General features: G+C 38.2%; 1 protein-coding gene and 1 non-coding gene across 2 annotated transcripts; both read right to left on the bottom strand.

Annotated features, from left to right (window-relative positions):
• Positions 1-4,214: 4,214 nt before the first annotated feature.
• LOC114354632 (uncharacterized) lies at positions 4,215-6,424 on the bottom strand. Its single transcript, XM_028307119.1, has 2 exons — positions 4,906-6,424; positions 4,215-4,719 (listed from the first exon to the last, which is right to left on the bottom strand). Exons 1-2 carry the CDS (start codon positions 6,410-6,412, stop codon positions 4,268-4,270), a joined length of 1,959 nt encoding a protein of 652 aa, XP_028162920.1. The 5' UTR covers positions 6,413-6,424; the 3' UTR covers positions 4,215-4,267.
• Positions 6,425-12,265: 5,841 nt separating this feature from the next.
• TRNAA-CGC (transfer RNA alanine (anticodon CGC)) lies at positions 12,266-12,337 on the bottom strand. The gene has a single exon. It is a non-coding gene; the product is annotated as a tRNA-Ala (tRNA).
• Between the last annotated feature and the right edge of the window lie 693 nt (positions 12,338-13,030).

Below are 13,030 nucleotides of genomic sequence, written 5' to 3'. Positions count from 1 at the left end.
TTTTCTTCCGCACCGATGAACAAATTATTTATTTTGCGGGAGACGACTTCATAAATTGTGGAGTTTTGTTGACGTCACTTCTCATCGCGGTGATTTATGGGAGACGAAATAATGCTGCAATCAGAAAGTGAACTTTTGGATGATAAAATGTCTGGGATGTTTTATGGCGGAAACAGGGTGGATTTTTAGAAAGGAAAAGTGTCGGTGCCTACCTACTTTTCCTTAGCGGTTGTTAGTGGAAAAAATAAAAAGTGATTTTTTCTAGCCTTTGGAGAAACTGCACTTAAGAAAAGAAAAATAAAGTTATAAGGATAAGGGTCTACAAAGCATCTGTATAGAATCAATTGAAGTTCAAAAATCCTACTAATACCTACTATCTATAGGCTATCTGAAAGTTTGTGTAGATGTACGGATGGATGTTTGTTTGTTATTCTGTCACGAAAAATTATTTTGAAGAAAATAAATTTTACTCACGAGTGAAGCGGCGAGTAAATTCTTGAAGTACTAAAATTCTTGAATACCGCCATGTAGAGTATTGTAATTACTCAAAATATTAAACAATAACGCACTTGTATTTTATTATTTTGAACATCCAACTTCCTGGGCCCCTAAAACGAAAATACCAGTGGTTTATCAGCATCATCCCCCATAATCCGGGCGGTAAATCAACCCCCAGTCCGGAGTCCGACCCGGTTCGACCGACCCTGACCAGTTCAGGGAAGCTATTCTTTAACACCGCTAAAGTATTTTCGATTCTGTCACTGTCACTCATTAAGGCATCTAGTTTTGAATGAGAGAGATGGATATTTTTGAAAATTTGCTATCGGTGTTGAGGGTAGCCCTACTGGTTTACGTTTGTTTAATATCACGGATTAAGAGTACATTTGTTGCTGTCTACCTTTAAAACTGTATTAATGTTGATAGATTTATGGGAAATTATTAAATAGGCTTTACGTCATTTGTTTCGTCACTTAACGTATATTTTAAATTTACGATCATTCACATTTAAAAATGGGTTTAAAAAGGTTTAAAAGTATTTCTATTCACATAATTTCTATTGAATATCATATGGAGGGAATTCCCTTAGTTTTATGAAGCTTTTACGTTTCTTTTTCGACAAATTACTCAATTGATTTAAATGCTTAGGCTATTGATTTCAAAGAAAATATACATATGTATACTATTGTATACGTATATCAGGCTAAAATAGGTATGTAGATATAGGTAAATGATGTCTAACACCCAATCAGCGCTTCCATCCGAAGTCGTCGCAACTAGGCGTATATTCATAAGTTTGTCTTAATTTGAGTCAAGATTGGCTGCGTGATTGTATATCACTTACGGGACTATTCCCACCTCTCGTTCCCACCACTGCAACTCCTGTGTAGCCAGGATCTACAGCTTGACCGCCACAAAAACCCAACCAATGAAGGTCAAGTTTGTCCCGGGGGAAAGTTAAACTGTCATTGGACCCGCAACGAAATTAATCAGAAGAACATAGGAGGAGTTCGAAATTAAGGTTCGACTTCCCTCCATTGCAAAGCGGATGACAGGTGACAAACAAAGGTTTAAAACCTTTAAGAAAAAGATTATGCACCACGGACAATAAATTAAATTAAGGGGGCCTATCTTATGAGCAATTAGCAATTACCTGCCAATAATATTGTTCACAAAATCGCTTAAAAGCACGGAAATTTTTCCTTGTCGCGACAAGATCGGTGTAATAAATTGCGGAAACAGATGTATGTTGTATTGTATTAATGTATATCACTTGAATAACTTACTAATAATGCTAATAATTCAATATCCTCCAACCAAACAATAAACCTCATAGCCCATTCTTCACTCCCACTGATTTACCGAAATCTATTTCAACTAGCAACTACCCACAAGACGGATCGCTTAGGGTGACCACTTCCCAATAAATAGCGGGCCAGTCCTAATGCGGTGGATTACAGCGATTGTCGGGATAATCCTCAATCGACACGGGATTAGCGGCCAAATTGTCCTGAGCACCCCCTAATTTATAGACACCCTTAATTGGTGAAGAGATTCGGAACATCTGCAAAGATTTTTCAAAGCATTTTCATTGATTTAGTGTATTAGCTGATACAGTTATAGGTGCAAAGTCCATAAAACACCTGACGCCTTTACTGCCTTTATTATGAAGTCTCACAGTGCGCGTGGACGCACAGTGTTTTGAGCTCTGTTCAACTCTGTGCGTTCGATTTGCTGCTTCGGGCGACGGGCGTGAGACCTCATAGTAATGTTTGTGAATACAGGCGTTATTTTGTCTAACGATTCTTTAAAATTGTCAAAAGTCAACTCACATACGTTCTTTATAAGCTGCTATCTGCAGGCGTTACAGCTGAAAAAACATAATTATCTAGCTCACCGGACAATGTTTATTATCAATATTTATTAGAAAAACCTTAATAAAATTGGCTTTTTCAGGTGGACACAAACTTTTGGCAGATTTGCATATCTCTGTTACTCAGTCTGCAGCCAGTCCCGAATTAGAAGTGCAACTGTTTCGCCCGTATTCACAAACATTATTATGAGGTCTCACAGTGCGCGTGGACGCACAGGGTCACAAACGAACCAATCACAGAGCTCTATTCAACGCTGTGCGTTCGATTTGCTGCTTCACTTAAGCAAGCATCGTTTGTGAATACGGGCGTTAGACCTTATAGTAATGTTTATGAATACAGGCGTTATTTTCTTGCTTAATTGTGTAACGATTCTTTAAAATTGTCAAAAGTCAACTCACATACGTTCTTTATAAGCTGCTATCTGCAGGCGTTACAGCTGAAAAAACATAATTATCTAGCTCACTGGACAATGTTTATTATCAATATTTATTAGAAAAACCTTGATAAAATTGGCTTTTTCAGGTGGACACAAACTTTTTGCAGATTTGCATGTCTCTGTACTCAGTGATTACTACAGACAGTCCTAAATTAGAACTCCTAATAAGAGCAAATCATGTTTCAGTCATCATCACTTACCATCTGTGTGCCTACCATGAGTTTACGTTAGGTGTGCTCGCTAGCGATTGCGTAAAAAAATGACATTTGTATGACATATTGTGCAGCGCCCCTAGTGGCTACTTTCAAGAAATAAGATCTTCATATAATTTTTTGTAGCCGTGTGGTGACGGCAGAGTAGAATACATTTGTCACCAACCCCTACTCTTCCCGCGGGTGTCGTAAGAGGCGACTTAGGGACTACACATCAAACAGAGAATGGGCAGCAGCGCTCTCTGAAAAACATCAATCTTTTAAACTGCGATCTCCAACCCGCCTGCCAAGCGTGGAGATTATGGCAAAACCCTCCACTATAGTGGAGGAGGCTCATAGTCCAGCAGTGGACTGTAAAGGGCTGTTGATGATAATTTTTTGACGTATTCGCTAGCGAGCTCACCTAACGTAAACTCATGGTAGGCACACTGGTAAGATTTACAGGCCAAGAGCTTCCTCGTTGTGGTTAAAAAAAAGTCATCCTATCCACTGCCTCAGATGAACTACGAATTAGTAGTAGTAAGGCTACCTGCGTCTCAAACAGTGTAGTGTAGATGCCAAGTTTGTCCTTAGGAAACTTACTTTATATTTCAGCTTGACCTGAAATACCCCCAACACCCAGGATCAGTATAATATTTAATATTTATACCAAACCCGAGGTCCGAGCCTCATTCGCTAAGTGGCGCCGTAATGACAGATTAGTGCGGTGCCGCGCCACCTGAGCGCAGGCGCCATAATTCACCGGGCCCTCCCGAACTCGATAAATTCGTCAGTGTGATTAGCCGGTGTAGTGTGCAACTAACTTTATTTGGATTTATGTGTGTTATTGGTAAAGCAAAAATTGTTATTGTCCTAGCAGCAGCGAATATTCTGGCCCTAAATGTAGGTATGTATTCTGTACGATCACCTGTAATTGTTACCTAATCCTATTTATGTTACCTTTAAATTATATGTGACGGCCGATGGAGCAGCAAAGTTCTGGAGTGGAGCCCACACACACAAGGTGGACCGATGACATTATAAAGGTAGCAGGAAGGCGCTGGACGCGGCCGCTACCAACCGGGCAACATGGAAAGCATTGGGGGCCTAAAGGCCTATGTTCAGCAGTGGACGTCCTATGGCTGAGATGATGATGATAATGAAGTTATAGGTAATGAAAGTGTAAAAGAAAAAACAAACACCTGGACTCCTAAAACCAATATATTAACACCAATACAAAATAAGATTACACTATACGTAAGCTAAAATTACAAAGTTACATTTAGTTTACTATCTTTACGCCTGCTCGAAGGCCTACGTAGTTGCACGTCAATGTCATCTACAGGTCTTTTCTTCAGCTGAGGTATTTGGCTCTTCATCTTTGGCGGAGGGGACTCTTTTCTTGGAGGTGACGGTGGTGTATTCGTCATCTGACAAGTGCTCGTCTTCGGAAGCCTTTTCGGGATCTTGCTCCGCTTTATACCCTTCAAAGGATCAAATATGCCCCCAATCCCCACGCTTATCTCTGCCTGCGGCTTATCAATCTTTATCTCCAAGTAAGGCCGACCAGATTCTAGCCTCAGTCCCACGTTTTTGCACTTCTTATCCGGCTTGGCCTCATCGTCCATATTTATCGCCACATTCTTGTCAAAGCACACCTCAGGCGCTTTGTTCTCCTGATTCACGATGGTTATCTCACTCCCAACTTCAGCTTCCAACTCTAAACAGGCAAGACAAGGACAATCTTTAGCCATTTCACCTGAAACTACTGGTGTAGCAATATGTATAGAAGGTATGTTTTTACGTTTAAGGTCACTCGAGGATTTCACGTGGGTAGTATTGGATATTCCTGATATTGTTGTATCTAAAGGCTCATGCATTTCTTTTAAAGATGAAATAGTTTTACCTAGTTCCGTTGGGATAGTGCTGTAGCTGTTGGTGGTCGCACTCTGCTGTGGAGTGCATTTTTTGCAATTGCACGGCCTCTTTCCCGAGGCGCAGGTTCTGTCTGACCTTGACTGCTTCATTGATACAGTTTGTTGTATGGGAGCTGTATGTGAGCTGCGTATCTTCTTCAATGACGACTTTAACGGCGGTGGCCTAGTCTCATGGATCACGCTCACAGCGGAACAAGCATTCGACCCGAAATATGATCTTGTGTCCGTGGCGATGGAGCCCCGCGAATCAGATGGGATGAAATGAGATTCTAATTCAAGGTTTTCTGAACGTGGCCGATTTTCGATCTTGAATCCTTGATTTTGATGTTTCATTTTGTATGAGATGCCTTGAAATACATTGTCATTTTTGGTCCTCTTTGCTTTATTTCGGCAAGCGTCCAGGAGAGTGTAGATGTTGTTCTGCTGCTTTTTCTTCTTTTTTCTTGCAAATGCCAAGTAAATTAAAGCTGGGATACACCAGGCGATCTCAAGAAACAATATCAATCCAATGATCCAGGTTTTCTTTGAGGTGAAATCTATAGGGAAACCAAATAACACGTAGTGGCGATTTGTCGGTTTGATTTTGGAATCGTAAATATTCAAGACTCTGTCACACAGGGCCCTCGATTTGTTGACTAACGTCAGTACACTGCCCAGAGGTAAATAGACGTTCTCATCACTGAGATGCGGCACGACATCTGAGCTCAGCCATGATTGAAATCTATCATCGAATTCTGCTTGGTCAGCATTGTTACTCTCGTCTATACAGTTTTTGGCTGCATCGTAGTATTTGAATAAGGTATTGGGGTAATTAGGTGAATCAAGAGGAATCAATGACTGGTTGCGAAGAGGCACAAACATTGTGTGTGAATCGTCTTCCCAATCAATGTGAGGGGTAGGAATAGATAGACCATGATCTGTTTTCTCATAATACGCTAGATGCTGACACGCATTCTTCATACTTCTAGTTATATGTCGTGGTGGAGCAATGTTTATCGTTATAGACTTGAGTAGAATCTTATCAGGACTCCGCCAGCCTACACCATCTGTCCCCATATACCTTTTGATCTCATTGTGAAAATTGTAAAGTTTTACAATGTTATCCTGGGACACAGTTCCTCCGTAGAACGATAGTTTTGAAATAGGTAGCACCCAAAGTTTTAGATAGCCTCCCAAAGCATCAGAGAATGCTGTTGTCATTAGGTTGTCAGAGACTGGGCATTCTGCTTCTCTTTTGATGGTAGCATAGGTGTCTTTGAAGTATTTGAGCAGCGTGTGTATGTAATCCTCGTTTGATGTATCTATGAAACTTGGCGGAGGTAGCAGTTCCTGAAAATATCGTCGAGCTCTTATCAGCCCTAACTCAGTCTTACTCCAATGAGTCTTACGTCTGTCCGAAGGAGAGAATAACACAGTTCCAACATTGATGGAGTACTCGTAAGCATGAATTACTATTTTCGTAGGGAAAACGAACATTAACAATATCGTTAAAACATACATTTTGAATAAAGCGACTATAAAATAAAACTGTACAAAACACAAAATGACAATGACACCAAATGAAGTTTGTTTATCTTCTTGCTTGTCAATTTCACGGCAGTCAAAGATGAATGAAATCAATTAAAGAAATTGAAACAAGGAGGTTTATACGTGTCTTCAAAGTCTATTTAAAGTTTACTAAAATATTAGCTGTGCCTGCAACTTCGTTCGCGTGAAAACCGTTTGAAGTATTTTCCCGTTTCCCAACACTTTTCAATGATACTTTGCTCCTATAAGTCGCATATAGCCTATACAGCCTTTCTGGCTATCTAACACAAAAAGCTTTATTTCAAGTAGGTATGTTACTAGTATGTTATCATATCTAAACATTCGAAAGAAAGGGCTAGGCAGGGTATATTGATATGCGTAAGCTTAATATGTGTGTACTATGTATGTATATATGTTACAGTTTGGCTTCAGGTGTGCCCAATAAATCAACGGAGGGTACGGGAGCGTGTGCCAAATTGTTTCATTAGAGAATCTGTCGGATGACTCGAGTGCAAGGGATCATGTTCTGATAGGGGAGAGAGGGGAGCGTTCGTTAGTACCACCGCTAATAAGTAGCAAATGATGTGCGTTATATCCCTTAAATCAGGGGTCTCCAAACTTTGAAGCCTTGGGGCTATAATATTTTTTTCGGTATGTTGCAAATGCCATAACAATTTTAATTTTTCTGTCCACCTATGCAAACATAGACTTAGTCTTAAGGCTTGAAACTGCGTTAAGCGGACGCCCGTGCGGTTTCATACGTAAGTCCGCGACGAAGCACTTTTGTTTGAAACCGCTAAGCTGTCGCGGCCCGATTGATGGCAGTGGCGGGCCGGATATAGCCCGCGGACCGTAGCCTGGAGACCCCTGGCTTAAAAGATGTGGCAAATATTTTTTATAGTTATGTCATTGGTGCATGGTCTAGCTAGTGGTTTATGTACCGGACTACAATTCCATCTTATTCTGTTTGCATCTGAAAAGAGCCCCGCTTATCTGCGCACCGTTTCATGGCTTCGCTACATTCTCGTTCCATTCATCTTCTTAGGACATCTCTGGTGGAAACTTAACCAATCTTACGAGTACGAGAGAATAAGATTGGTGTATCCGAAAATCCGTTAAAAGCAAAACTCCGAAGATAAGCCTGCGTTTTAATTATAAATAGATGATTTAGGTACTACGAATGACGGCAAGTCAAAGTAAATACTGCGGCACTTTATCTGGTTGTAATAAGAGCGATATTGTAACAACAATGGATAGCCTGATGTGCTGCTGACGATAGTACAGCCAAGGAAGTATTAACGAGTAGCGCCATTAGCTGAAGAGCTTTTTATTTAAACCGATAGGAACATTGAATTGGAACTTCTGGATGTGTCTTCAAGACTTTATTGTCTTCTTTGTTTCAAGATAAACCTACTTCAGTATACAAACATAAAATATACCTACCTAGGGATGTATTAAGTGAACGACCAGCACAATACCGATCGTTGTGAAAATCTTTGGAGGAGGCCTTTGTCCAGCGGTGGACGTACTTTGGTTGAAACAACGACCTTTTGTGTTTAACTGATATCACTTCCAGCAGCTAGTATAGGTACAAGTTGTCTTTTCTTACTGGCTCTTAGGTTTTCTAATTTGTGTTAGCTAATTTCTTTTTGGTAAAAGTTAAGGTAGTGTCTTCAAGAATACTTTACAGCCCTAAACCAAAACTTAAACACATACTTTTATATGTTTAAGCATAGGCACAAATGTATTCTTCCGAGATCGAACCCGCGACTGGCATAGTAGTCCGGTACTCAAACCAATAGTAGTCGTAGTCATTAAAACAGAACATTCGTCTAAACTCCCAATTAATAGCCGTGTAATCTTCCAATTAAGAGAGCAACACGAAGCGTCAGCCGGACACGCTAGCTACATTTTGTTACGCTCGCGAGCGTTGGTTATCAATGAAACAATAGCTGAGAAGACAAATTAAAATGTACTTTATTTTGTTTTGGGCCAGTTGTAGTGGTCTTTGACAATGATGTAGTTATCTATCAGATAACAAATAAGCTGCAGACTACCCGTATTGAGTTTTAGGCTGAGTTGCACCACCTAACTTTAACCGTGACTGTACAGATAACCGGTGTATTTTGTATGGAGTTTGACAGATTTTTGACGTTTGTTAAAGTCTAAGTAAGATGGTGCAACCCAGCTTTAATGTACCTACAGCTGGCTAAACTGGTGACTATCTGCGAGATATCTCTACCTGTGAACAAAAACAAAACAAATTGAGTTGAAATTTTTTATGAAATGCACTTATTAATCTACTATCAAACTACTATCAATTCCTTAATCCTCTAGTTAAGAATTTTCAATAACAACGCCTGAGGTATTATTTACAGCAATATGTTTAAACTGAAGGTAAATTTTAAGATAAAGCGAAGGTGAAGGCGATAATGGTCATTGATTAGGATGCGAACTTCATGAATAAACACAAAATTATTTTGAATTAATTAGTATTATATAAAAAATAATAGTTAATAGATTTCCATTTAATAAAAGTCAATGAATATTGAAATATTCTACTGGTGAGCTTTTTAGAGATTTCTTCTAGTTGACCACGGGTACAGGATAATGGAGATTATACATTTAAGAGTATAATTGAGTCAAATAAATATAGAGAATATATAAAAGTAGAATAGTAATGGCAAAACACCGTGTCTCCAGTTAGTCTATCTGTCAAAGATTGCTTACAGCGGGGGCGACAAATTGCGGCGTCCCGCGGGAAATCTGAGTTATTAGCTGTCAATCATCCCCATCGACGCCGAGATTTGAGGGTAGTCTGCCATCGGACCGCTTATTGAGGTTATGATTATTTCCTAAAATAGAGAAGTAACCTTTATTTAAAAACTTCGAACTCCTCCTATGTAAAGCTTCGAACTCCTATGTTTTTCTGATTAATTTCGTTGCGGCTTCAATGACAGTTTAACTTTCCCCCGGGGAAAACTTGACCGGCACTAGTCACATTTTTATTGGCGTCCAAACTGTAGATCCTGGCTAAACAGAAGTTGCAGCGCGTGGGAACGAGAGGTGGGAATAGTCCCGTTCCGTAGCCTTTTTAAGAAAATTAATTTGCCGCCATTCGGCATCTCAACTGATGACCGCAACTTTACCTACTTGTCAACCTTGGTTACACAATGTAAAGTTTACCAGAGTATAGCAGATCAAACTTACCACAGTAAGTAACAAGAAAGGAGTAAAGGAGCCATTTAGAACAAAACTGGGTAATAGAGCGACTGTAGGAGATTTCATATTATCACGGTAATAATATCATACAGTATTGTAACTTCATATAAACCGACGAAACGCGAGCATTCCTTCGAATTTCGAATCTCGGTACGCGGTCGAAAGTAAAAGTTAGGGGTGTCGCGAATGTGCCGAACGGACGTCGATGGCCTAGTGTTGAAAATGACTAAGTTGGTTGAATTTGACTTACCGTCTTAAACGGTCAAATTTGTCAAAAACTACCTAGTCATTAACTGTCAGAAATGGTCATTTTCAGTAAGTTTGATTTGAAATGAAAATTATATTGTATTTAAAACCAGCTTTGGCCCACGACTTCACCCGCCTGAAATTAAAGCAACAGGTCATTATGATTAGTAGATTCAAAATTATTTTAGTATATTTTTTTAAATTAAATCTACTAATCACAAAACAACACGCATTTTTATCCTATTCCATTCAAAAAGTATTTTGTTTGTCTAAATAAAAAAAAATTACAATAAAAAAACATCTTTCACGTAAAAGAAATCCAAATTAGCAAAAGCTTCATTCAATTCAAAACACTCAACGAAACTGTTGATGGGGTAATTTAAACAAAATAATTAAAAAAATATACTGTTGGCAATTATTTTTTTCATATTTAGAATTAAATTAAAAAATAATGTCATAATTAGGCATTTTTTTCCTAAAATAATGATGATATTGATGCTTTTTTTTCCGTTCCTCTAAATCTGCCGGTGTGTGTAGATAGAAATTCTAAGTAGACAGATGTAATTAGAATGGGTACTGTAGGTGAGCAGCCCTATCGCATGTTGTCATACCGTGACGTACCGCGGGGCTGTTGACATTTATTTCAAAAATATGGCCGAGTTGGAATACTGTATAGATAGTATTACCGTGATATTATGCTTCAGTAAAGATTATAACAAGAAACACCCATAGCACAGGACCATACCACAACACTGGCAGGTAATTTAACCATATCCAAAAAAAAATCAATTTCCACAATTTAAAAATTCAAAAATAGAACGTGAAAATCCGTTCGGAAACGGAGTGGATTTAATTTTTTGAGCCCGCGCGGACAAAGAGCGGAGGTGCAGATAGGCGTTAGATCGGCGGATTGCAGCTACGTGGAAATTGTGCGGCGAGCCAATTTCCGAGGGGGAGGGGCGAGGAGGCACCTGTGATACGTATCACTGGGCGCACAGTGAAAAGAGCTGCATGAAACAGTGATTTTGGAAGAAATTCGATTTACTTGCAAAAAAAGCTATGTTTTCGTAGGATGATCACTAAGGGTGGATTCGACCAAACAAGAGTAAATATGAATCTCAGAATAAATCGTCAGTTTTGACATATGGGAAATATGTCAAAACTGATGATGTACTACTACTATGATACTGAAACTGTCAATGTGCCAGTTATACCAGGAGTTATTCTCGGATAAAAGTTTGGTCGAATCGGGCCTAAGTTACGTACTCGTAATTCTAGATTATGTATCTCAATATTGTTAATATTTCTAGTCTCTTTAACTTTAATAGCTAGTTTACAAAATAAACTATTTTTTTCAACTTTCCACATACTGATAAGTGAGGAAGTCTTATCTAATAATCAATGATGGCATTTATTCAACAACAAACTTACGAAAAAGCTTTTCAGAGTGATTCTACTTACAGCAGAAATAATACTTTAATATTTTTCAACACTTAAAATTATTTTGTGATGATTTTTAATAAAAATTCTAATGTTTTGACGATATTCAGAACATTAGTTTTGGTTATTATTTAATCGGAATAAATAGGGGAATCAACAACAGTAATTTTGAAAAGAGGATTTAAAATTATGGATTCTACCAAACACATCCTGAAAAAAAAAGTTATTTTTTTATCAGGTCAATCAAACAGTCATGTAAATTCCTAATGGTCTTCCAATTTCGAATCAGTAAACAAAGGTCAGCAGGCAGGTGGTGTTTTTGAAGCCGCTGGCCGCTTGCTGAATACTTGATGCCCCCAAATGCCAGGCCAAATGGAATAACAAATGACCGCAGCCCAAATTGGCCTGGTCGATATTCAGGCTTTGTTTTGGAGCATGGATTAAATGGACATGGGCATTATGTGATAAATGACCGAAAAAATATATGGACCACAGATCTCTATGCAATTGCATTGGAACATTAAATAAAAATAATCAAAAAGCTAGGATAATATTTTTTTAAATGAAATTAAACGCACAGACACACCTACTTTGTGCTTACAGACAATTTAATGAAATCCAACTTATTTTTTATTTTCCTTAAATCACTATTTTTTCTACGACTTTTCTATGTAACACACAAACAAAAAAAACTAAACCATTACCAAATATGAAAGCTCATTAATTAATCTATTTTTTTTATGCATAACAAGGCAGGTATTTGACCACAAATTTTATTTATAAGTTTTATCCCAATCACAAAGAAATTGAAAAGAAATATACTATCACATAATAATGGATTAATAATGCATAAGTTTTACAGTCAAACAAAAATAAAAACCAAAAAGTTCCATGTGGAGGTGCTGGGATTTGAACCCAGGACTTTCAGCATGCGAAGCAGACACTCTACCACTGAGTTACACCCCCCGATAATAAAGGCGACGAAATTATCGTTTCGTTTCCAAGCGTTTGACGTCAATCGACTAACTGGAAGGATCGCGCAGTGAAAGTTAAAATTCTACTGCGCGCGCAACTGCGGTCAACACTTGAGCTCAGAGAAGAAATAAAGTTAATGAATTGAAAATGTTCTTAGTAATCTAGCTTAGGACGTAAATATTTCTTAGTATATTATTGTACTGCTTGTAATACTACATAGCTATGACTGTTAAGTAACAAATAAATACATAAACTTTATAATTTTATTATTACTAATAGGTACGTATCTACATCTAATTATGTATTCCTCGTCCCGGAAATTATTGTTATTGATAAGTAGCCTATTTGAACTTGAACTCTTCCTATAAATAATTCATTTATTTCTATTTGTTTACAATAATATTTACAATTTACATTTATAATTAATCAAAAATATGGTGACAACAATTTCCATATTCAATTAGCACTCGCGCCTATTCGGCTTTAGTGCGGGCGTAATCCACTAGATGGCGCTGAACTAAAAATTAATAGTTATTTAAAACAACTTGCGCGGTTCAATGGTGCCGTATCAGGGGAATGTTTATCCAGGATTCCCTTTTAATTAACGAATGAAAATATTTAGCCCGCGTTATGGTGGATTGCTTTTGACTTTTGTTGAAACGTAGGTTAATTGAAATACAAAAT

The sequence above is a fragment of the Ostrinia furnacalis genome, unplaced genomic scaffold, assembly GCF_004193835.3.
Source record: "Ostrinia furnacalis isolate ACB-3 unplaced genomic scaffold, ASM419383v2 OfSCF2101, whole genome shotgun sequence".
Lineage (NCBI taxonomy): Eukaryota > Metazoa > Arthropoda > Insecta > Lepidoptera > Crambidae > Ostrinia > Ostrinia furnacalis.
This window is presented reverse-complemented; position numbering and strand designations above follow the sequence as displayed.